Genomic DNA, 21,852 nt, shown 5'->3' on the forward strand with positions numbered 1-21,852 from the left:
GTGCAACTGAAAATTCTTAAATATTGTGGCCATTATAATACTCTCTCTAAGCAGAGTTCTTTCCTGGAAATTACTACAGGTGCAAATAAATTGTATATTTTTTTCTGAGAGTTGTGCTGACTTGGTTGCAATGCTGTTTTACTATGACAGTTAATTTCAGTGGATGTGGGTGGCAATTATGAAGATGTGAAATCTGTTGTGGAGAAAGCAACATGTGGAGTCTCAGTGCAGATGTTGGTCAATTGTGCAGGAACGTCGGTGGCAGGCCGCTTGGAAGACTTGTCGATAGAGGATATAAAGGTTTGTAGTAAGAGGTGTTAGTAACAGCGGTATATTACAGTAACTATTTTTTTTTTTTTAAAAAGTCTTGTTTTCATAAGTCAATCATACTTGTTTCTGATGGAACAGCAATATCCTCCCTGTAACACTTTCTAATGCTTGGCATATTTGAATATAGTTGTAATCATGATATTATGAAGAATTATACTGGCAGTTGGTAAAATTGTTGTTTTATTGATAGACAGCCAATTTCATGATCTAAAACCACATCATCAGTTGCAAGAATGTTAAAAGGTCATAGTTGTACCCAGCACAATTAGTCAAGGTATATTATTCAGTGAATGTTATCTACATTACACTGTGAAACAATGGGTGATAAAGACGTGATCCATTAATTTCTTTAAATTGCTGGTGGGTGGATCATGTCATTATAGACACTTGTTTTAAGATTTGGGTGCATTGGTGTGATGGTAGGGCAACCTAGCTGTGGGAAGAGTAGAAGGGGCCCACTCAGGTGAGTAAGACTGGCTAACAGGCTTGTGCTTCAATGGGCACTTCTACTCTTGCCCTGCCAACACACTGACATAGGCAAATCTTAAAACAAGGGCCTAAATTACATGATCCACCCACCAGCAATTTAACAAAATTAATGGATCATATCTTTGTCAACCTTGCTTCACCAGTGTGATATAGATAATAGTCATTGAATAATGTATCTTGACTAGGAGCAATGGGTATGCCAGTGACCTTTTAACATTGTTGCACCTGATGATGTGGCTTTTAGGTGGTTAGACTGGTTGTCTATCAATAAAACAACAATTTTACCAGCTGTCGGTGGAATTATTGTTAACATCATGCCTTTCAACAATTGAGGATGCCCAGAATATAACACTTTGTGATAGATGTAAGCATTTAATTGCAACACTATTCATATGACCTTTATCTGTGCTGGATCTTGAGCATTTAAAATATATTCTATCATTTCAAATTGCAACAGGAAATACACAAAATTTAGTGCAAATTGCAACACCAAAAAGAAACCTCCTGCGAGTCCAGGGATTAGAATAGGCCCGAGGTATTCCTGCCTGTCGTAAGTGGTGACTGAAAGGAGTCTCACACGTTTTGGCCTTTTTGATGGTCCCTTGTAGGGAGGAGTGAGGCAACTAGGGAAGGGCGCCTTACATGGTGCATCGTGTCCATCATGCGCTGAGACCTCTCGCATCCTTTATCGACGTGGATCTGCATTTCTTCTCATTCTCCAGCTGTTGGGCGAGGTCACTGTCCTGGGTGCGTATTTTACCATCAGCTGTGCAGTATCATTTTCTATGCTGATGATGACAATGGACGTGTTTGCTTGGTTACACCTGATATCCAGCACAGTAGCCAGACCGTTGTGGTGGGGACACCATGTACCCTGTCGGTTCTGGGTGGCACCTGTGGGGAGGGCTCCTGGTCGGAGTGGGTGCCATCAGGGCGGATGACATGAGGCGAAGCGTAGTCCATCTCTTGCTGGTGGTGAAACACCAGCAGTCTCGAAGCATTCACGAGCTCAATTCAACGCACAGAAGTACAACCCCAAATCATTCCCCTCTCTGGCCACACCATGGCAGGAACATCAGGCTAAGGATGGCAGCGGCCCTTACTCGCCCCTGTTTCTTGTACATTCGAGAGCTGATGATGAAGCCTGAGATTTTTGTTGAGCATATAGAGGACAAGTTTGGGGAGGTGTAGGGCTTGTCCAAAATGAGATCTGGGTCAGTCTTTATCAAAACAGCATCCTGTGCACAGTCAAGGGCTTTACTCGCTCGTGACAAGCTGGGGGATGTTTCTGTTACCATCACACTCCATAAGAGCTTAAACATGGTCCAGGGTATCATATTTCACAAGGACCTTCTTTTGCAGTTCAATGGTAAGCTGCGCATCAGTCTAGAATGGCAAGGTGTACATTTCGTTCAGCATATCCACCAGGGTCCGAAGGATAATCAGGTTGCCACTGGTGCCTTCATCTTGGCCTTCGAGGGTGATACATTACCCGACATGGTAAAGGTGATGGTCTACAGTTGTGATATAAAACCCTAGATCCCTCCCCCAATGCAGTGCTTTAACTGTTGGAAGTTCGGTCATATGTCTTCCTGCTATACTTCCAGCGTCACAGGTCAAGATTGCGGACGCCCATCATATCCCAATACTCCATGTGCCCCACCTCCCATCTGTGTCAACTGTGGAGAGCACCATTCACCTTGCTCGCCAGACTGCAGGATTCTCCAGAAAGAAAGGAAAATTGTGGAGTAAAAGATTCTTGACCGGCTGACCTACACGGAGGCTAAGAGGTAATTTGAACACCTACATCCTGTACATATGACATCATCTTATCCCACTGTTACAACAGTTCTAGCCCCATCAGCTCTGCCAACCCCCAGTCACCTCTCAGAGCCAGAAGACTACATCTGCCCCCTTGATGGTGGGGCTCTCTGTTGTTCTTGCACTACCTACTTCAGGAGTAACACCCCCCAACCATCGGGAACGTCCATCCCCATTGTTCAGTCTGAGAAGTGTACAACTTCTTCGCCTGCTCTCGCTAGGAAGGGGGTCCCTGAGGTCTCTCCCTTCTCAGGTTTTGCTAGTGGAAGAGATGACACCTGACAGTGGTTGAAGAGCCCAAAAGCAGCTGGTCACAGGGCTTCATGCTCATCCTCAGTCCCGGAGACTGAATCAGTGAAGTCCTCCCTGCCAAGGAAACCCAAGGAACAGCGAGAGAAATCCAAAAAGAAGGTCACCAATACCAAGGGAATTGTGGTGGCACCCACACCACCACTACCTCCAAGCTCTGCATCTGTGGATGAGGTGGAGACTCCGGTGTCTGCTGAGGACATAGATCTCGCCAGACCTTCAGACAAAATGGATATAGACTGCTCGGGCAAAAAGTCGGTGGCAGCAGGTGACTCTGATGCATAAACTGCCTCATTGAATGTTCCATGCCTTCCCAGTCTAACGATGATGTCATCCTCCAGTGGAATTGCGTGCTTTTTTTTCACTGCCTGGGTGAGCTACGGCAGCTGTTAAGCTTTACACCTGCTATCTGCATTGCCCTCCAGGAAACCTGGTTTCCGGCATTGTGGACCCCTGCTCTCCACAGCTATAAGGGATATTTCCCCGCAGTGACTATAATTGAGTGTCAAGTGTAGTTTGTGTATACGTCCTAAACTTGGACTGTAGTAAACATGTGCCCCTGCAAACCCCTCTTGAAGTTGTGGCTGTCAGAATAAGGACGATGCAGGAAATAACTGTCTGCAATGTATATCTTCATCCAGATGTTGTAGTATACCCGAATGTATTAGCAGCACTGATTGATCAACTCCCTATACCTCTCCAACTTTTTGGAGATTATAATGCCCATAACCCCTTGTGGGGCAGCACTGTGCATACTGGCCAAGGCAGAGATGTCAAAACTTTACTGTCTCAGTTCGACATCTGCCTCTTAAATACTGGGGCCGCCAAACATTTCAGTGTGGCTCAAGGTAGTTACTCGGCCATTGATTTATCAGTTTGCAGCCCAGGACTTCTCCCATGACAACCTGTGTGGTAGTGACCATTTCCCCATCTTCCTGTCGCTGCCCCAGCATCAGGCGCACGGAAGCCTACCCAGATGGGCTTTAAACAAGGCAGACTGGGAAACTATCATCTCTGCTGTCAGTGTTGTACACAGGAACATTGATGTGATGGTTGAGCAGGTGACTACAACAATCGTTTCTGTGGCAGAAAACACGATCCCTTGCTCTTTAGGGTGCCCCCGGCAAAAGACAGTCCCTTGGTGGTCATCAGAAGTCGCTGAAGCAACTAAGGAGCTTTGGTGAGCTCTACAGCAGCATATGCAGCACCCTTCCCTGGAGCACCTCATAGCCTTTAAACAGCTCCATGCTCACATTCGCCAATGTACGAGATGATGGAAGCAGGAGTGTTAGGAGAGATACATCTCAACCATTGGATGCCATGGCAAAGATCAAACGTGTTTTTGGGTACCAGGCCCAACAGGTGTTTGCAGTGTTAACATAAATGGCATGTTATCGACTGACGCAAACACGGTTGCCGAGCATTTTGCTGAGCCCTATGCTCGAGCCTCTGCATCAGAGAATTACCCCCCAGCCTTTCGCACTCTCAAACAGTGTATCCTATAACACCCCGTTTACGGAGTGGGAGCTCCTCAGTGCCCTTGCACATTGCCCCAATACAGCTCCTGGACCAGATCGGATCCACAGTCAGATGATTAAATATCTCTCATCTGACTACAAGTGATATCTGCTTGTCATCTTCAACCGGATCTGGTGAGATGGCGTTTTTCCATCATGATGGTGGGGGAGCACCATCATTCTGGTGCTCAAACCCAGTAAAAACCCACTTGATGTGGATAGCTATCGGCCCACGAGCCTCACCAGTGTTCTTTGTAAGCTGCTGGAATGTATGGTGTGTCGGCGGTTGAGTTGGGTCCTAAAGTGACGTGGCCTACTGGCTCCATGTCAGGGCAGCTACCGCCAGGGTCGTTCTACCACTGATAATCTTGTGACCCTGGAGTCTGCCATGCGAACTGCCTTTTCCAGATACCAACACTTGGTTGCCATCTTTTTTTATTTATGAAATGTGTACGACACGACCTGGCAACATCATATCCTATCACATTATATGAGTGGCGTCTCCAAGGTTCACTCCCGATTTTTATCCAGAATTTCCTGTCGCTTTGTACTTTCTGTGGCCAAGTTTGTGCCTCCCATAGTTCCCCCCATATCCAGGAGAATGGGGTCCCGCAGGGCTTTTTATTAAGTGTCTCTCTATTTTTAGTGGCCATTAATGGTCTAGCAGTAGCTGTAGGGCCGTCCATCTCACCATCTCTCTATGCAGACAACTTTGCATTTCATACTGCTCCACCAGTACTGGTGTTGCTGAGCGGCACCTACAGGGAGCCATCCACAGGGCGCAGTCATGGGCTCTAGCCTGTGGTTTTCAGTTTTTGGCAGCAGAGTCGTGTGTTATGCACTTCTGTCAGTGTCGAACCATTTGTCCGGGATCAGAACTTTACATTAATGACGATCCACTCACTGTAGTGAAGACATATCGATTCTTAGGACTGATTTTCAATGCCTGATTCTATTGGCTTTCTCACCTTCGTCAGCTTAAGCTTAAGCTGAAGTGCTAGCAGCACTTCAATACCCTCCGCTGCCTGAGCAACACCAACTGGGGTGCAGATTGCTCTAAGCTGCTGCAGCTCTACAGAGCCCTTGTTCAATCTTGCCTTCACTATGGGAGTGTGGTTTATGGTTCGGCGGCACCCTCAGCGTTGCATTTACTCGACCCAGTGCACCACTGTGGTATTCGCCTAGCGACAGGAGCTTTTAGGATGAGTCTGGTGTCCAGTGCCCTTGTGGAAGTGGGAGTGCATGCATTGCAGGTTAGGTGTGCACAACTGCTGGCCAGGTGTGTAGCACACATTCATAGTTCTCCTGTGCATCCAAATCACCGTCTCCTTTTCCCACCCATGGCAGTTCATCTCCCGCATCAGCGGCCCAGGTCAGGGCTTCCAATTGCAGTTCATGTCTAATCCCTTCTTTCTGAACTGGAGTCCTTGCCTTTACCACCAATACTTGAGGTCCATGGGGGACTGATGACCTTAGCTGTTTAGTCCCCCTTTAAACATCCCAACAACAACCATCACCACCACCACCACCACTAGAGGTCCATTCACATACACCCCCATGGTGTACACCTAGGCTGCAGCTTCGCCTGGACCTTTCACATGGCCCTAAAGGACTCAATTAAACCTGCGGCTTTCCACTGCCACTCCCTCTCGATTCTTGACAAGTGCTAAGACCACAAAGTCGTTTACACCAACGGCTTGGTAGCTGATGCTCACGTCAGCTTTGTGTGTGTCCATGGAGGACGTATTGAACAGCATTTCTTCCTCGATGGCTGCAGTGTTTTCACTGCCGAGCTGGTGACTATATCATGCTCTTGAGCACATAAGTTCATGCCCCGATGAATTGTTTGTTGTGTGTACTGACTCTGTGAGCAGCCTACAAGCTGTCGACCAGTGCTTCCCTCGCCACCCTTTGGTGGTGTCCACCCAGAAGTCCATCTATGCCCTGGATCAATCTGGTCGTTCAGTGGTGTTTGTGTGGACCGCAGGACACGTTGGCATCCCAGGCAGCGACCTTGCCGACATGCTGGCCAAACAGGCTACGCGGAAGCTGCTTCTGCAGATGGGCATCTCTGAACCTGACCTGCATCCTGACTTATGCCGCAGGGTTTTTCGGCTTTTCAAGACAGAATTACATAACAGTGCGTACAACAAACTTTGTCATTAAGGAGACTACGAATGTGTGGAAGTCTTCCATGCGGGCCTCTCACAGGGAATCAGTTGTTCTCTGCCGGCTCCGCATTGGCCACGCTTGGGCCGTGAAGACCCACCTCAGTGTCGGTGCGGCGCCCGGTTGACAGTGGCCCATATTCTAGTGCACTGTCCCACTTTGACTGTCCAACGACAAAATGTTGGGTTACCGGACTCGTTGATGCTCATTTTATGTGATAACACCTCAGTGGCTGATGTAGTTTTATGTTTTATTCTTGAGGGTGGGTTTTATCATTTGATCAAAGTTTTAGCGCATATCCTTTGTCCCGCTGTGTCCTCCACCCTAGTTCTTTTAGGTTACCGTATTTACTCGAATCTAAGCCGCACCTGAAAAATGAGATTCGAAATCGAGAAAAAAAAAATTTCTCGATTCTAAGCTGCACCTGAAATTTGAGGCTTGAAATTCGAGGGGGATAAAAGTTTTAGACTGCACCTCCAAATTGAAACAAAGTTGGTCCATTGTAACACGAGACACAATTTAGGTCGAATGGATGAAGATACAGCTGCAGTAGTTTGGTTTGAGTCGTAAGCTTAACAATTAAGCTTTACCAAGTAGCAATTGTTATGTGTCAGGCGCTCTGTCCATATTTATATGGGTACCCTTCCTTTTTCATGTGCTTTGTCTGGTTTGAATCAATTGCTTATTTTGCTAGATCTGATAAGTGCCGTTCTCTTTGTTATAGGTGTTTACGTCACTCTAAGCTGAAAATGCATTATTTTACTGTGTCGTGCATTGTTTGTCGCATTCTGATAATGAGTATTTACGACCTGTCGCTGCTCGCGGCATGGCTTGCTTTTGTGCGCACTACCGCGGCTTGCAATAAAAAAAAAAGAGAGAGGAATTGTCTAATAAGTGAAACAATGGCAAGAGACTGCTATTTGTCATTACTTACGCTTAGCTGCTTTCTTTGATTATGATCAACAAGAAGCAAATAATAGACTGCATATGATAGATGATGATCTGAATGAGAGTTTAACGAAAAATTTTCTTCGTTTGAAAATCTTTGCAGATGCCTCTTTAGTACATTACATTTTGCACAGAAAGTAGTCATCTTAGATTTAAAAATCTAGTCAGTTGCCATGTTTCATTTCTGACTGTATCATTATTCAGCATAAGAATGATATAAACATGACATGATATGTATATTCTTCTGTGTTTGCTGTTGTCTCACTCTAGTTTCGTAGTTTATTAGGCAGACAGGATTTAAATGAGATAGCAGCAAACACGAAAGAATACATGGCATAATGTTTAGATTCTTCTGCCTTTTCTTTTAATTTATTTACTGACGCAGAGGTTTTGGTGCTAGTATTTATCTTGCGGCGTTTCGGGAAATGTCATACTACCCATATTCTGGCGAAGAGTAGTATTTATCTTTGTGCCTGCAAAGCATGTCTGTGTAGCGCTACATATATTCAACAGCAGAAGTTAGTTGTGGCTGCACCTACCAACATTTTTCAGAACTTCCACTTACTTTGCACTTGATCATAAGCCGCAGCCAGTTTTTGCATTTAAAAAACCAGAAAAAAAGTGTGGCTTAGATTCGTGTAAATATGGTAGAGGTTTTAATGTCTTGCAGAGTGGCTGACTTTTCCTTTCTATTCTCGTGGTTGGCCAGCCACTGTAATCTGCTTTCTTGTCTTATTCCCTTCTGTTTCTAACGTCTCTCTGTTTTCTAGTTCTCTTTTGTTCCTTTTAGTGTTCCTTGCCTTTCCTTCATTCTTGTTGTTTTTCTGTTTTATTGTAACACTTGTGGCATTGTTTTATCAGGAACAAGGGACCGATGACCTAGTAGTTTGGTTCCCTCCCCCCCTTCTTTTAATCCAACCAGCCAACCAAAAAGAAATGTCACTAAATTCGGTACATCACAATAGACAGATGATTAGGAGTACAGAACTGTACCAAAATCTGTGACTCTGAGAACCTGATATAGTGTGAAGGCTTCACATGGTGGAAACAGAGCATTTAAACATTGTGTCATGGAATAGAAGAGAACCTCAGTCTGTTCCTGTGGTACTGCCCTCCACAGGATTTATCTGTAAGTCCATGGAGTAACATTGTTATTGTAGCAGCCACACAGGCAGCATTCAGATGGAGCAAGTGGGGACGTAGAAAATAAAATACCACACTGTTCCATGAAAATACCCTGAAAATGATACTGTGCCAGGCTGTCTTACAAGGGGAGGACGTGGGACGCAGGTCACTAATTTGGCTCTAATTGTGTTAGTAGAAGCAGGTAGATGCTTGAAGTTCGTAGAATATCTCGTCTGGGTGGGCCATAGGAAAAGAAAAATCACTTTCTAAAGATTTTTGAACACAGTGTAAGGGATTCTTGAGCAACAATGCTAAAGTAATACAGTGACTGTCAGTTTGCCAGCTTGGGTGCGATTCCTCCTGTTACCATCATTTTTACTTCTTTTTTTAATTCCTTGGAGTGGTAATGCCCATTGTTGTAATGTTCTCATTGTTACTTGTTCGTAACGGCCTTGTGCATCCTGAAATTGTTCCCATGTTTTTGAATTCGTGAATGCAGTTTCGTCATTTCTAGTGCCAAGTTGTTCTACTTCTTTCCTCCAAATTTGAAGATAAATCACCCCCCCCCCCCTCCCTCCCACCCCAAGCTACCTCCACCCCCTCCCCCGAGATAGGAATTGTTGTTTTAATAATGCAAACTTCTGATGTGAATGAGCATCAGGAAAATTGATGACTTTCTTCTTATCAGACAAGAACACCAAAGAATAAGATTAATAACTGTTATAATCATAATCATTGTCGTTCATGTCTGTACTTGAAGAAGAAATCTGTTGCAGATAAAATGGGACTGCATGTAGTAAAAGTGTATGTGAAGAAGAGAGAGAGAAAGAGGGAGAATCCACATACCTCTTCATAAATATTTTGTCAGGTTTGGTGTATAGTATCAAATCTTCATCATTTACTATGAAACTATCATTCAGAATTTCAATAAGATGCTCTAGAGCTGCTGACCCATAGCTTTTGCTAGAGGACCCAGAGGTGCAGGGGAGTTAATCATACCTTTTCTTTATGAATTGAAGAAGTGCAATGAAGACCACTGGTGAATTTTTTTAAATTTATTTATTTATTTATTTTTTCAAAAAAAACTATCAAAAGTTACAGTTTTGATATTTTCACCAATCATGTCACTGGTAGAAAATTCTTGATGGGTTTCCATTTTGCAATAAAATAGTAGGTTTGCACAGAAAATCACCACAGATATGAGACGTTGTTCACAACTGTAGAGACTGTTATGAACTGTTGGAAAACAGGTACAGTAACGTCCAATTATAGGGAATTTGCTCCGAATGCATGCACAAAGGAGAACAAAGAAAAAGAAGAGAGTGGAAGAATGGCAACAGAATGTTTCTACTGAAGGGCAGTTGAAATCACTAACTGCCAGAAATATATTATTTAAAACAATTCCTGTTTAAATGTATTAATTAACTAAATTTAAATAATCGTGGGGTGGTCAAAAAGTTCTGGTCAAGGGCCGTGCTGCAGCATACATGCAACGTAGCACAACTCCAATGTGGGTATGTAAGCACCAACATGGCAAGGGATTAGTGCAGCATTCATGTCTTTCTGACATGCATGTGGTAAATGTGAACTATGGTGATAAAATTGCCAAATGCATCTGAACTGGACCAATGTGCAGTTATTCTTTACTTGGGTGGCAAAGGACAAATACTGATTGGCTTCCATCAGAGAATTAAGAATGTGTGACAGGACGTCTGTTGAAAACCTCCACAGTGGAATGACGTGCCGAACAGTGGTGCTGCCTCATGATAAGACACATATTGCAAATGTCACAATGCAGAAGTTACACACACTCAAACGGGAGACACTTCTACACTCGCTGTATAATCCTGATCTCTTCCTAAGTGATTATTGTATCTTCAATCACTTAAAAAAGGTCTTGAAGGGTTGATGATTCTTGTTGGACGAGGATGTGCAGCAGGCAGTTAAGGTCGTCTTCATGCAGCAAGAGGCAGTTACGGACTTCTTCATCCAGGGGGGTATGGTGTTTTACCAAACAGGTATCTTCAACATGGTGTGTCAGTCAGATGATTGCTTCATTGTTCACAGTGATTTTGCCTGATTGGCATAACAATTCTGAGCTGTAAGCCCGCTGAACAGAAACTTTTTTACAGAATAAATTAATTTTGCATGTATGTACTGATAAATATGTTTAAATTTCATAAATAATTGTGTAACATTGCAAGGAATAAAATAAAATCAAAAAGAAAAAAATTACAGTAACAGTGCACTACCCCTTTTACTTTAGCCTTGTAGCTCAAAAATCCATGACACTGTACTCGAAAACTTTGAGTGTTTTTTTCTGTTTTCCTATGTCCCAATCAGCAAGATATTCTAGGGAATTGAAAGGAGTGTCTACCTGCTGCTACTCACACAGTTTGAGCCAAATCGGTGCGCCCTTTCTTGTGCACTCCCCATACTAATAATGTGGCTACATGGTTTACTTTCCATTATTTCCTAATGCAGTTGATAACCACAATAAACAGCCATAGATCACTGAGCGTTTTAGCTTTTGTTCGCAACGTCTTCCTTGCTTGACTTCCTTGGTCTTGGGTGACAGGCTGTGCCGAACTGTCTGCTACTACTGTACAATGGAGATGGACAATTTTGGGATCTCTCTCTCAAAAGTGAGTACAAAATTTAATGGTAAACAAACCAGTGTTTTCTGTTGAGACTAGTGTTTTCCATTGATTGAGCTTGTTGTATCACTGAAATTTTTGGACATGCAAAAGAGGAAGCAGGTGGGTTCATATGGATATCATCTGTCTCTTAATTTTAACCACTTAAGGATTCATTATCATACTACACAACCTATGTATTATTATTATTATTATTATTATTATTACTAGTGAACCAGGCAATGCTTCGTAATTGCTAAGTATGTATGGGAATTGAATATACACCTTAATTGCCTTTTCCTCCCTCTCTGTCCATCTCCTCCTCCTCTCTCTCTTTCTTCATCTCCTCTTCCTTCCCACTCTCTGTGTACATATCTTGTACATATCTGCTCCTCCTCTCCCTTTCCATCTCTTCCTCCCAACATGCTCTCTCTCTCTCTCTCTCTCTCTCTCTCTCTCTCTCTCTCTCTCTCCCCCTCCCCCTCTCCCTCTCTCTTAAATGCCCAGTTATTGCACTTAAAACTAACTGTGAGAAAGAGAATGAAACAACTCATTTTCTTAGCACAGCATGCCACTTTTTTTCGCAGCCGTTGTTTTCTTTTCTTTTTTTATCTTCAGTCCAGAGACTGGTTTGCTGCAGCTTTCCATGCTATTCTATCCTCTGCAAGCCTCTTCATCTCCAAATAACTACAACATCTTTCTGAATCTACTTACTGTAATCATATCCTGGTCTCCCTCTACATCTTTTACTCACCCAATTCCCCTCCCCCCACCCCTCACCCCTTCCCTCCAATTAGAACTACTGATCCCTTGATGTCTCAGAATGCTTCTATCAACCATTCCTGAAATAGTGCATGCTCACTTGAAACTCACACCCATTATCTGTATTTTGTCATCCGTAAGAGTGTGCTGCAAAAGAGCAATGCTCTGAACTTCTGATCGAGCCCACCATGGGCAAGTGCCTGTTTAAACCCTGCCATACTATGGTAACACTCAGTTATCATGTTATTACTGCTTGCATACAGTTGCCTTATTTTATTTTGTTCAGTGTATGTTACGATGATTGGCATATATGCCACAGTCTGATAAAAGTTGTACTAACATTCTTGGTTGTGTTGCGTGTCCAAGTTACAACACAAGGGAAGAGGAGTGTGGCATTGTTCTCCGTGTGGTTTTCAGTTTCTGGTTGGTCCTCCATTTTGTCTACAGTGTCTGATGATGCTAGTGATGAGTTTTCACTCCGTCTGGTTGATCGGCACGGAGTTCTTGCTGCAGTATTGCAGCATCTTAGTTATCAGCAGCAGGCATTTGCCACAGGGCAACACAGTCACACCCAGGTATTGCAAATGCTTGCCTCTGTATTGGCCAGTTTGGGTCTGTCTCAGACTACATCACTTGCCACATCACTCCTTGCACCTCCAGTTTTGTCTGTTACTATCCTGGTCATTTATCCCCCACTATTTCTGTCTTATGAGAGTCTTTCGAAGAATGGGAAGCCAAACAAAAAACTTTCCTGCATTTGGAATGACTGATGTTACCTTATGCCATACTTTCTTTTTGTCTTGGTTATTGCCTCATTTGTATCAACTCCTTTGCCACCTGTCCCCCAGCAGGATCTGTCTTTACCCTCTTTTGATAACATGTGCAACCTACTCAAATTGAATCATGGCATGAGGTTGCAGAAGTTTAAACTGCTTCCCTCTGCCATTTTGTCGGACGGTTCACAGGGGTATGATATGGTGGCAGCAGTTCAAGTAATGAACAATGCACACTCCAAAAATTAGTTTGGTTTGAATGCCTGTAACTTTGTTGGGTATACTATTTCCAGTGAAGTTAATCTTGTCTCTGATCAAGTGCCTTATACACAAATCAACCCTTTAGCTCTGAATTTTCTGCCTCGTTTTCTGCGGGTTTGAATTGTGCCAATAATTTCAAAGCCCACGTTACCATGAAATGTTTGGCCAGACCCCATTTCCTTATGGCTCGCTTGGTGCCAATGCCACTCCATGACCGAGTGAAGGCAGAACTCGACCGCCTCACACCTTCCAGAGTCACCCAACCAATCACATCCAATGAATGGGCTACCCCCACAGTCATTGTAAAGAAGCTGTCGGAATATTACACCTTTTTCAGTGATTTCAAAGTTCATGTCAATGCTGAGTCTATCATTGACACATATCCCGTGCCACACCCTGATTGAATTTTTGCTAAGCTCACTGGTGATCAGTATTTTTCCAAGATCGACCTCTCTGATGCATATTTTCAGCTTCCCGTTAATGCTGACTCTTGATGGCTCTTGGTCGTTAACACGCCTTTTGGCTTGTATCAATTGTTGCAGTTACCATTTGGAGTGGCCAATGCTCCAGAGATTTTTCACGGGTTTCTTGAACAACTCACGAGGCCTGTGCCGACTATGTTGATGATATTGTGGTCTCCGGCTCCACCACTACTAAACATCTCAACACCTTACATACCTCTTTTCGGTGTTACAGGCCACCGGGTTAAAATGCAGTTTGGTTAAGTGCTGCTTCTTTCAGCTTTCTATTGTTTTTGTTGGGTTCGAGGTCTCTTAGTACTAGTATCAAACACCTTCATCAGAATGTCTCTGCCATTGTTGGCTCTTACGTGTCCTCGTCGGTTAAGGAACTCCAGGTTTTTTAGGTAAGATTGCTTATTATCATCAGTTTTTGTCAAGGGCAACATCGGTTTCACATCTTGCTGTATAAGGGGACGTCTTTCCACTGGTCGCAGGTGTGTGAAATGGCCTTTTCCAAACTAAAGTCTTTGTTACATTCTGTATCTTGTCTTGTAACATACCAATCGGGCCAAAGTTAGTGTTAGCAATAGATGTTCGCAGCATGGGCTGGGGGTGGTGTTAGTTCATAAGTATTCTGATGGCTCTGAGCAGCCTACTGCATATGCGTCAAAAATGCTTAATTTGGGTCAGACCAGATATTCACGAAGAGAGAAAGAAGCCCTCGCCATTGTCTATGCCATGAAGAATTTCGTATTTTCCTCTATGATATAAAATTCTATCATCATGAATGAGAAGCCAGTAGCTTCACTGTTTAACCCCTCAGTGTCATTGCCAGACAAAGCAGTGCATCACCTTCAGTGTTGGGCGCTGCTCCTCTCTCAGTACAACTACAAGATTCACTTCCACCCCACAGCTAAACATGCAAATGCAGATGCACTCTCCTGTCTTCCAGCTGGTCTGGACCCAGGTTTTAGTTGGGAGGAAGTGATACATTGCGTTCAACGTGGCTTGCCTGAGACACCTTCATTGTGGGCATCCAACCCCCTCCATAACTATTATGTGTTTCAGCATCGCTTCTTTGTCATTGATGGTGTTCTACTTCTCAATACAGACTGTTCAGCTCCTCATGATTAGTTCCCTCAGCTCTTCATTCAGAGAGCCTGCAATTTCTGTGCGCTGATCATTGGGGGGGGGGGGGGCAGCACCAAGGCGTCACCCCAATGTCCTGCATTTTGGCATGATTTGAATGATGACATCAATTGTTCGGTTACAGCATGTTCTCAATGCACATTGCAGCAAGCTTCCCCGCAGGCAATGTTGTCTCCGTGGCCACAACCTTCATGCGCATGGAACCGTCTCCACATCGATTTCGATGGTCCTTTTCATAATGCATACTGCCTGATAGTCGTTGATGCATTCTCTTGGTTCCCATATGATATTAATTGGCCATCAACTTCAGTATCTGCCACCCGGGCAGTGTTGTTGAAAATTTTTTCCGTCAAAGGACTTTTGGCTATATTGGTCTCTGATAACAGCCCTCAGTTTGTGTCGCAGGAGTTTGCCTCCATCTGCAATGCCTGAACTCCTGCAGGATTCGCCACATTTTTTCCCTGCACTTCCACCCACAATCCAACAGTGAGGCTGAAAGGTTGGTTAGAACATTTAAAATGTAAATGAAAAAGTATGTGCTTGGACCCTGTCCAACGTTGCCTTGGATCGGTGTCTGTCTCCCTGTCGGTTCACGCAGTTCGGCGACAACAGCTCTGCTGAAGTGCTCCAGGGGCGTCAACCCTGGATGCTCTTACATCCCCTGCGGCCCAGTCAGGGACATCATCCGTGCAGCCATTGTCCCTTTCTGGTCCGGTGCGGCTATATGTGCATGCAGGTTTGATCGTCGCCCAAAATGGATTCCTGCCATCATCTCCCAATGCCACGGCCACTGCCTCTATGACGTCCATATGGAGGAGGGCCTCCATGCATGTCATTATGACCGTTTGCACCTGCACATGGATGACTGGATAACCCTGGCCAGGATGCCAACATCGCCATTCATGTCTGCATTTTTCAACAGATCACCTGATGTGGCTGGTACCCTGTCCCAACATACAAGAGTCCCCCATCCCTGGGGGACGCTCCTGATGCAGCTTCTCCACTAGCCCTGTCAGTACCAACTCAGCTACCGCCCACATCGGAGCCGTTCCCTCCGTCCCAACTGCCAGCTGCCGGGGCACCACCACCACCAGGCTCTGGACCTGATGTGGACATGGAGCTTGTACCAACGTCACCAGTCCTATCAAATGAGTTGACACGAGAAGGCGGAATGCAACACTGCCCACACTCCAAGTACTTCCAACCATAGGCCCCAGTATCAGCACAACATCTCAATCAGAGCCTTGCAGAAGAAGAGGTCGTGGACATCTTGCGAATCTGAGCTGTTCCCCAAGGGAAGAGAAATGAAGTAATGTGGGCACAGTTGAAAGACACATGCATTAACAGTGTGTTGTCATCCACAAGAGTGCACCTCGAAAGAGCAATACTGTGTGAACTTCCGTTAGAGCCCTCCACTGGTGAGTGCGTGTTTAAACCCTGCCGCACTACAGCCGCACTCAGTTATCAAGTTTTTACTGCTTGCATACACTTGCCTTATGTTATTGTGTTGAGTGTGTGCTGTGGTGACCAGCAGGCATGCCAGTCTAATAAAAGTTGTACCAACATTCTTGATTGTGTTGTGTGTCCAAGTTGCAACAAATTCCTTCTTCTAGTCAGGTTGTGCCACAAATTTCTTTCTCCCCAATCTTGTTCAGTACCTCCTCGTTAGTTACGTGATCTACCCACCTAAACTTCAGCATTTTTCTGTGGCACCACATTTTAAAAGTTTCTGTTCACTTCTTGTCTAAACTGTTTATTGTCCATGTTTCACTTTCATACATGTCTACACTCCATACAAATACTTACAGAAAAGATTTTCCTAACACTTAAATCTGTATTTGATGTTAACAAATTTCTCTTTTTCAGAAAAGCTTTTCTTGCCATTGGCACTCTACATTTCATATCCTCTTTACTTGGGCCATCAGCAGCTGTTTTACTGCCCAACTAGCAAACACTGCTTTAAGTGTCTCATTTCCTTATGTATTTCCCTCAGCATCCTCTGATTTGTGTATAATGTATTTCTGTGTAATTGTTTATTAGCCAATGGATACTCTGGATAGGAATATCAACAATGTAGGAAAAGATAGATTGCTACTTATTGTAGCACATTATAGTTGCGTTCCACCCTGAACTGCTGGAGTTGGCAGTTATGTGTGCATGAGGTGTGCTTGCTTGTGTGTATGAATGGTGTGTGTTTTATTTTTGCTGGTGAAGGATGTGGCCGAAAACTTTGTGAGAGTGTCTTGTAATTGTGCCTGTCTGCAAACTTAACATGTCTTCTTTACGGTAAATCATAAACTGTCTTTTCATACATTGTAAATGTGTATTGTAGTGAATTTTCTCATCTTGAGAGTACTGAAGGGCGATCTGTGTACATTGTTAAAAGCCATTCAAAGGCCAAGATCACAAAAATATTTTTTATTCAAGACAACCAGTTTCAACAGTCTTAATCATTATCTTCAAGGCATAAACTTTTATTTTGGTTAAACATGTTCTTTCACTCTGAACTTCATGCACAAGGTGTCAACTGGATAAAATTTAGCACATTATAAATATTTGTCATCACTAAAATACTTAAAAACACACAGCACCTCGTCTGGAAGGCTGTGTCCATATACACATTGCTGACAGATGCTTGTTACATGACACATATCAGTAAACAATAGCACACCTGTGTATAAGAGCATCATGTAAAACTCTGAAGTAAATTAGTCAAGAACTTATCAAGATTTCTGCCAACAAAATCCCCCTTTATATATTTATTCACTATATATTTAAGAAGTATGTAGTCTACGTCCATGTGATTTTTATTAGAATCATGTGTAAAAATGTGAAGTAAATCACGTGAAAAGGTTTCGAGATTTTTGTGTACAACTTTCCCCCTTTATGTACTATATATGTTTTAAAAAAGTATGGTCTTTGTCCATCTAAATGTTTATCAGAGCATGTCATGTAAAAGTATGAAGTAAATCGGTCTAGAACTTGTTGAAGTAATTCGGTCTAGAACTCGTCAAAATTTTTGGAAAACATTATGAACAACAACTTGTCTTTACACGGTTTTGTGTTTGTGTGTGTTTTCTGAGTTTAGTAGAGTATCATGTAAAGATTTTAAGTAAATCAGTCAAGACCTTTTGGGATGTTTGCAGATACTGTTGCCCCTTTGCATATGATATATATATTTATAAATTATATATATATAAAATATGTATAGTATGTATACATCCGTGTGAATGTTTGTTAGAGCATTGTGTAAAAATTTGAAGCAAATTGGTCTAAGACTTTTCAAGATTTACATGAACAATATTAAATGACAACTTGTCTTTATATAGTAGTATAGATTATTATTATTATTATTATTATTATTATTATTATTATTCACTCCATTATTTCTGGGTGTGTAATTTTCACAAACATCAGTGTACATTGACAAGGAACAATAGCTGAAGGCAAAGACATGCATTGTAAGAAGTTCCTGTGATTGTGTCTGCAGAAAATGGTGAACATAAACCTGCTGGGCACACTTCAGATGACACATGCAGTTCTGCCTCAGATGAAGAACAACAGGGAGGGCAGCCATATTGTGCTTGTAGGATCCCAAGCTAGCCTCTTAGGCCTATATGGTTTCACTGCTTACTGCAGCACCAAGTTCGCCATCAGGGGATTGGCCGAGGCCCTCGAGATGGAGGTTAGTACCGTAATCATTGTTTTCTTTGCATGCTGCTGATGTAACAGTAACTTAATCGTTTCATATTTCAGATAAAGGTATAAATCGTGGATCAGTAATGTATGTTCCAAAGTGAAGTAATAACCAGTACTTATCAAACATTATTTTATGGATGTAAAGATTTGAAAATTGTCAGATTTGCTAACTTTATGAAGATATCTCAGTTATTTTATCTCACTGTTTCTCCTGCAACTTACCTGCCTAATTTTTGTTAACACCCATTCAAGCACAGCAAGTAGGCCTACATTCTATGCATTCTACACCCATATGAAGAACATAAAATAAGACTACAGCCATGGATTACAACATTATTTCATTCTGTCACTTCATGTTTGTAAAGTCTGAGAAAAAATTTCCCTGTTATTCTGTTTCAAGCCATCAGTTCTGCAAATGTTTTTTTCGAACCACTTTTCTCTCATATATATATACTTTGGTTACTGTATTTTCTTTCTTATTTCCTATTTATCCCATCTCCCCCCCCCCCCCCCCCCCCACTCCAAATCATAAACTCTGTGTCCTAGGTCTAAATCTGCATATATCCTCCTCCAAGCCATAATACCGTGCACAGTAGAGGTACTTCGGGCCGTTGCCAGTCATTCCCTTTCGTGTTCCAGTCTCAGATGGACTAAGGAAAAAGTGGTTGCTTGGCCCATAATTATTTCCCTTATGTTGTCCTTACCTGACCTGAATGTTGGAGACAGTACAATCTTTCTGCAGACTGTTGCAAATTCTAGGTGCCCAAATTCCATCAGTCTACATTCACATCTACATCTACATACATAGTCCACAAGCCACTCTACAGTGTGTGGTGGATGGTACCCTGTACCTCTACTAGCCATTCTCTTTCCTGTTCCACTCGCAAATAAATCTAGGGTAAAACGACTGTCTATAAGCCTTTATATGAGCCCTAGTTTCCCATACCTTATCTTCATGGTCCTTACGCAAAATATACGTAGGTAGCAGTAGAATCATTCTGTAGTCAGCTTTAAATTCCGGTTCTCAAAATTTTCTCAGTAACATTCATCAAAAAGAATATCATCTTTCTTCCATGGATTCCCATTTAAGTTCCCAAAGATTTTAATAGTGTTTTGCAAAAGATAGTAGTTCTGTTCCCTCCAAGCATTCCTGACTAAGCTAACAAAGCATCGCTATGACACCCTTATATCGATCAAACCAGTCCATAGGAAATCTACAAACACCACTTTGAATTGCATTGATGTATTCTTTTAGTTTCACCTGCTAAGAATCCCAAACAATCGTGCAGTGGTTGCCCAAGTATTCTGTACATGATTTCCTTTATAGTTGCAATAAACTATCCCATAAATTTGCCAATAAACTGTAGTCAGCCATTTGCCTCTCCCACAACTGATCTTATGTGGTTGTCCCATTTAATCTCATTTAGCAATCTTACACCTTGGTATTTAATTGAAGTGGCAGAGTCAAGTGGTGTATCATTAATACTGTTCAAATAATTCAATTTCCCTCACCCATTCATATTACACTACCTGACCAAAGCAGTGAATCACTCAGACGGAGAGGAAGAAACCAAATGACACTACATATTGATGTTATCTCACTGAATACAAAACTGAGTCAAATTTATAAAGAACGTGGTGGTAGGAGGCCACTTACCAGTGTGATGTTGCACCCTCTCTGGCCTGGATTCATGCACTGATTTGGTTAGGGAGGGTGTCGTAAAGCCATTATATCCTCTCATGAGGCAAACTGGCCCCTCAGTGGCTGTAACTGCTCCTTGATGTACTGACACTGGGATGAAGTTGTCATCTGAACTGGTTCCACACATTCTATTGGGAACAGATTTAGGGATCTTGCTGTCCACACGAGTAACTCAACATCACGCATACAGTTGATAGAGACACATGCTGTGTGTGAGCAAACACTGTCCTGTTGAAAAATGTAAGCACGATACTGCCACATGAAAGTTAACGCTTAGGTACACAGGATGCCTTTGATGTACCTTGTGGCATCAAAAGTGTCTTAGGCACAACGAACCGTGACCTGAAATCATACCTGACAGCTCCCAACATGATGATGGCCAGAGAGTCATTGCTATGCCTCTCCAAAACATTGCAAGAATGGGATCTCTCCAACATTGATGACGGTCATCCGGAGTTGTTCAGAACTGTGAGTTATTGCCGAACACTGTGCGTTGCCATTTATATACAGTCCGTTCTTCCCTGTCCTGGTACAACTCCAAGTGGAGGGCCATTTCTGTTGTGATGTTAATGGCAGACTGCAGGTGGAACAATAATTCCCTAGTCCAGCAGCTGCTAGTCTCCAACCAAAGGTGCGGGATGACACAGAATGCTGCAAGGAGTCCACTACATGCTCTCGGATGGCAGTTGCAGATGTGAAGTTGTCACAATGTGTTTGGTGCCCATACAGCAGTTCCAACTGTAGTGGCCAGACGCTGGCCAACCGAACCTTGCCCAATGGGTATACCTGTCCTTGCATTCCCACGCAGTGCAGCATCAGGTCACTGCACATCCAAATGCGTCAGGTCACTGGCACATCCAAATGCTGCAGAAATTTGGATGTTGTATGATTTAAGTGTCAGGAAGTCTTTTCTGAAAGTATTTGATGGGGTGTAGCCATGTATGGAAGTGAAACATGGATGATAAACAGTGTACACAAGAAGAGAATAGGAGCTTTCGAAATGTGGTGCTGCAGAAGAAGAATGCTGAAGACTAGATGGGTAGATCATGTAACTAATGAGGTGGTACTAAATAGAATTGAGGAGAAGAGGAGTTTGTGGCACAACTTGACTAGAAGAAGGGATCGGTTGGTAGGACATGCTTTGAGGTATCAAGGGATCACAAATTTAGTATTGGAGGGCAGCGTGGATGCTAAAAATCGCAGAGGGAGACAAAGAGATGAATACACTAAGCAGATTCAGAAGGATGTAGGTTGCAGTAGGTACTGGGAGATGAAGAGGCTTGCACAGAGCTGCATCAAACCAGTCTCTGGACTAAAAGTCCACAACAACAACAACAACATGATTTCACCAGTCAAACAAATGGGAATCCACAATGAAACCTTTTTTAACCTTGTGCCAAGTGCTAATAAAACTGTCTCACATTAGTGTGTGGCACCTCCACTCCTTCATAGGGATTACTCAGTGCCTGACACTGTTGGCGTCCCTTGTTTTCCCTAACAAACCTTGCAACAACACTAAACATGAACAGTACTAATGCACTAAAGGTGGCTGTTAACACCTGTCACAGAGGACTGCAACAGTAATAATTTATGTATTCATTGATAGTGGATACGACAAATCAAACACTGGAAAAATGTCCTGCCCACTACCCTTCTCACCCCTCCCAGAGCGGTATTCCACTGTCCACCGAACCTACACAA

The 21,852-nt window shown here is 43.1% G+C and overlaps 1 protein-coding gene across 1 annotated transcript in view; it reads left to right on the forward strand.

Moving 5' to 3' along the window:
* Positions 1 to 21,852, forward strand: part of LOC126281922 (3-ketodihydrosphingosine reductase) — a 65,737-nt gene that overhangs the window by 17,054 nt on the left and 26,831 nt on the right. The window contains exons 4-5 of the mRNA XM_049981252.1: positions 161 to 300; positions 18,241 to 18,435. Coding sequence (XP_049837209.1) covers positions 161 to 300; positions 18,241 to 18,435 — 335 coding nt within the window. The remainder of the gene's footprint in view (positions 1 to 160; positions 301 to 18,240; positions 18,436 to 21,852) is intronic.

Source organism: Schistocerca gregaria, chromosome 7 (assembly GCF_023897955.1).
Source record: "Schistocerca gregaria isolate iqSchGreg1 chromosome 7, iqSchGreg1.2, whole genome shotgun sequence".
Classification (NCBI taxonomy): domain Eukaryota; kingdom Metazoa; phylum Arthropoda; class Insecta; order Orthoptera; family Acrididae; genus Schistocerca; species Schistocerca gregaria.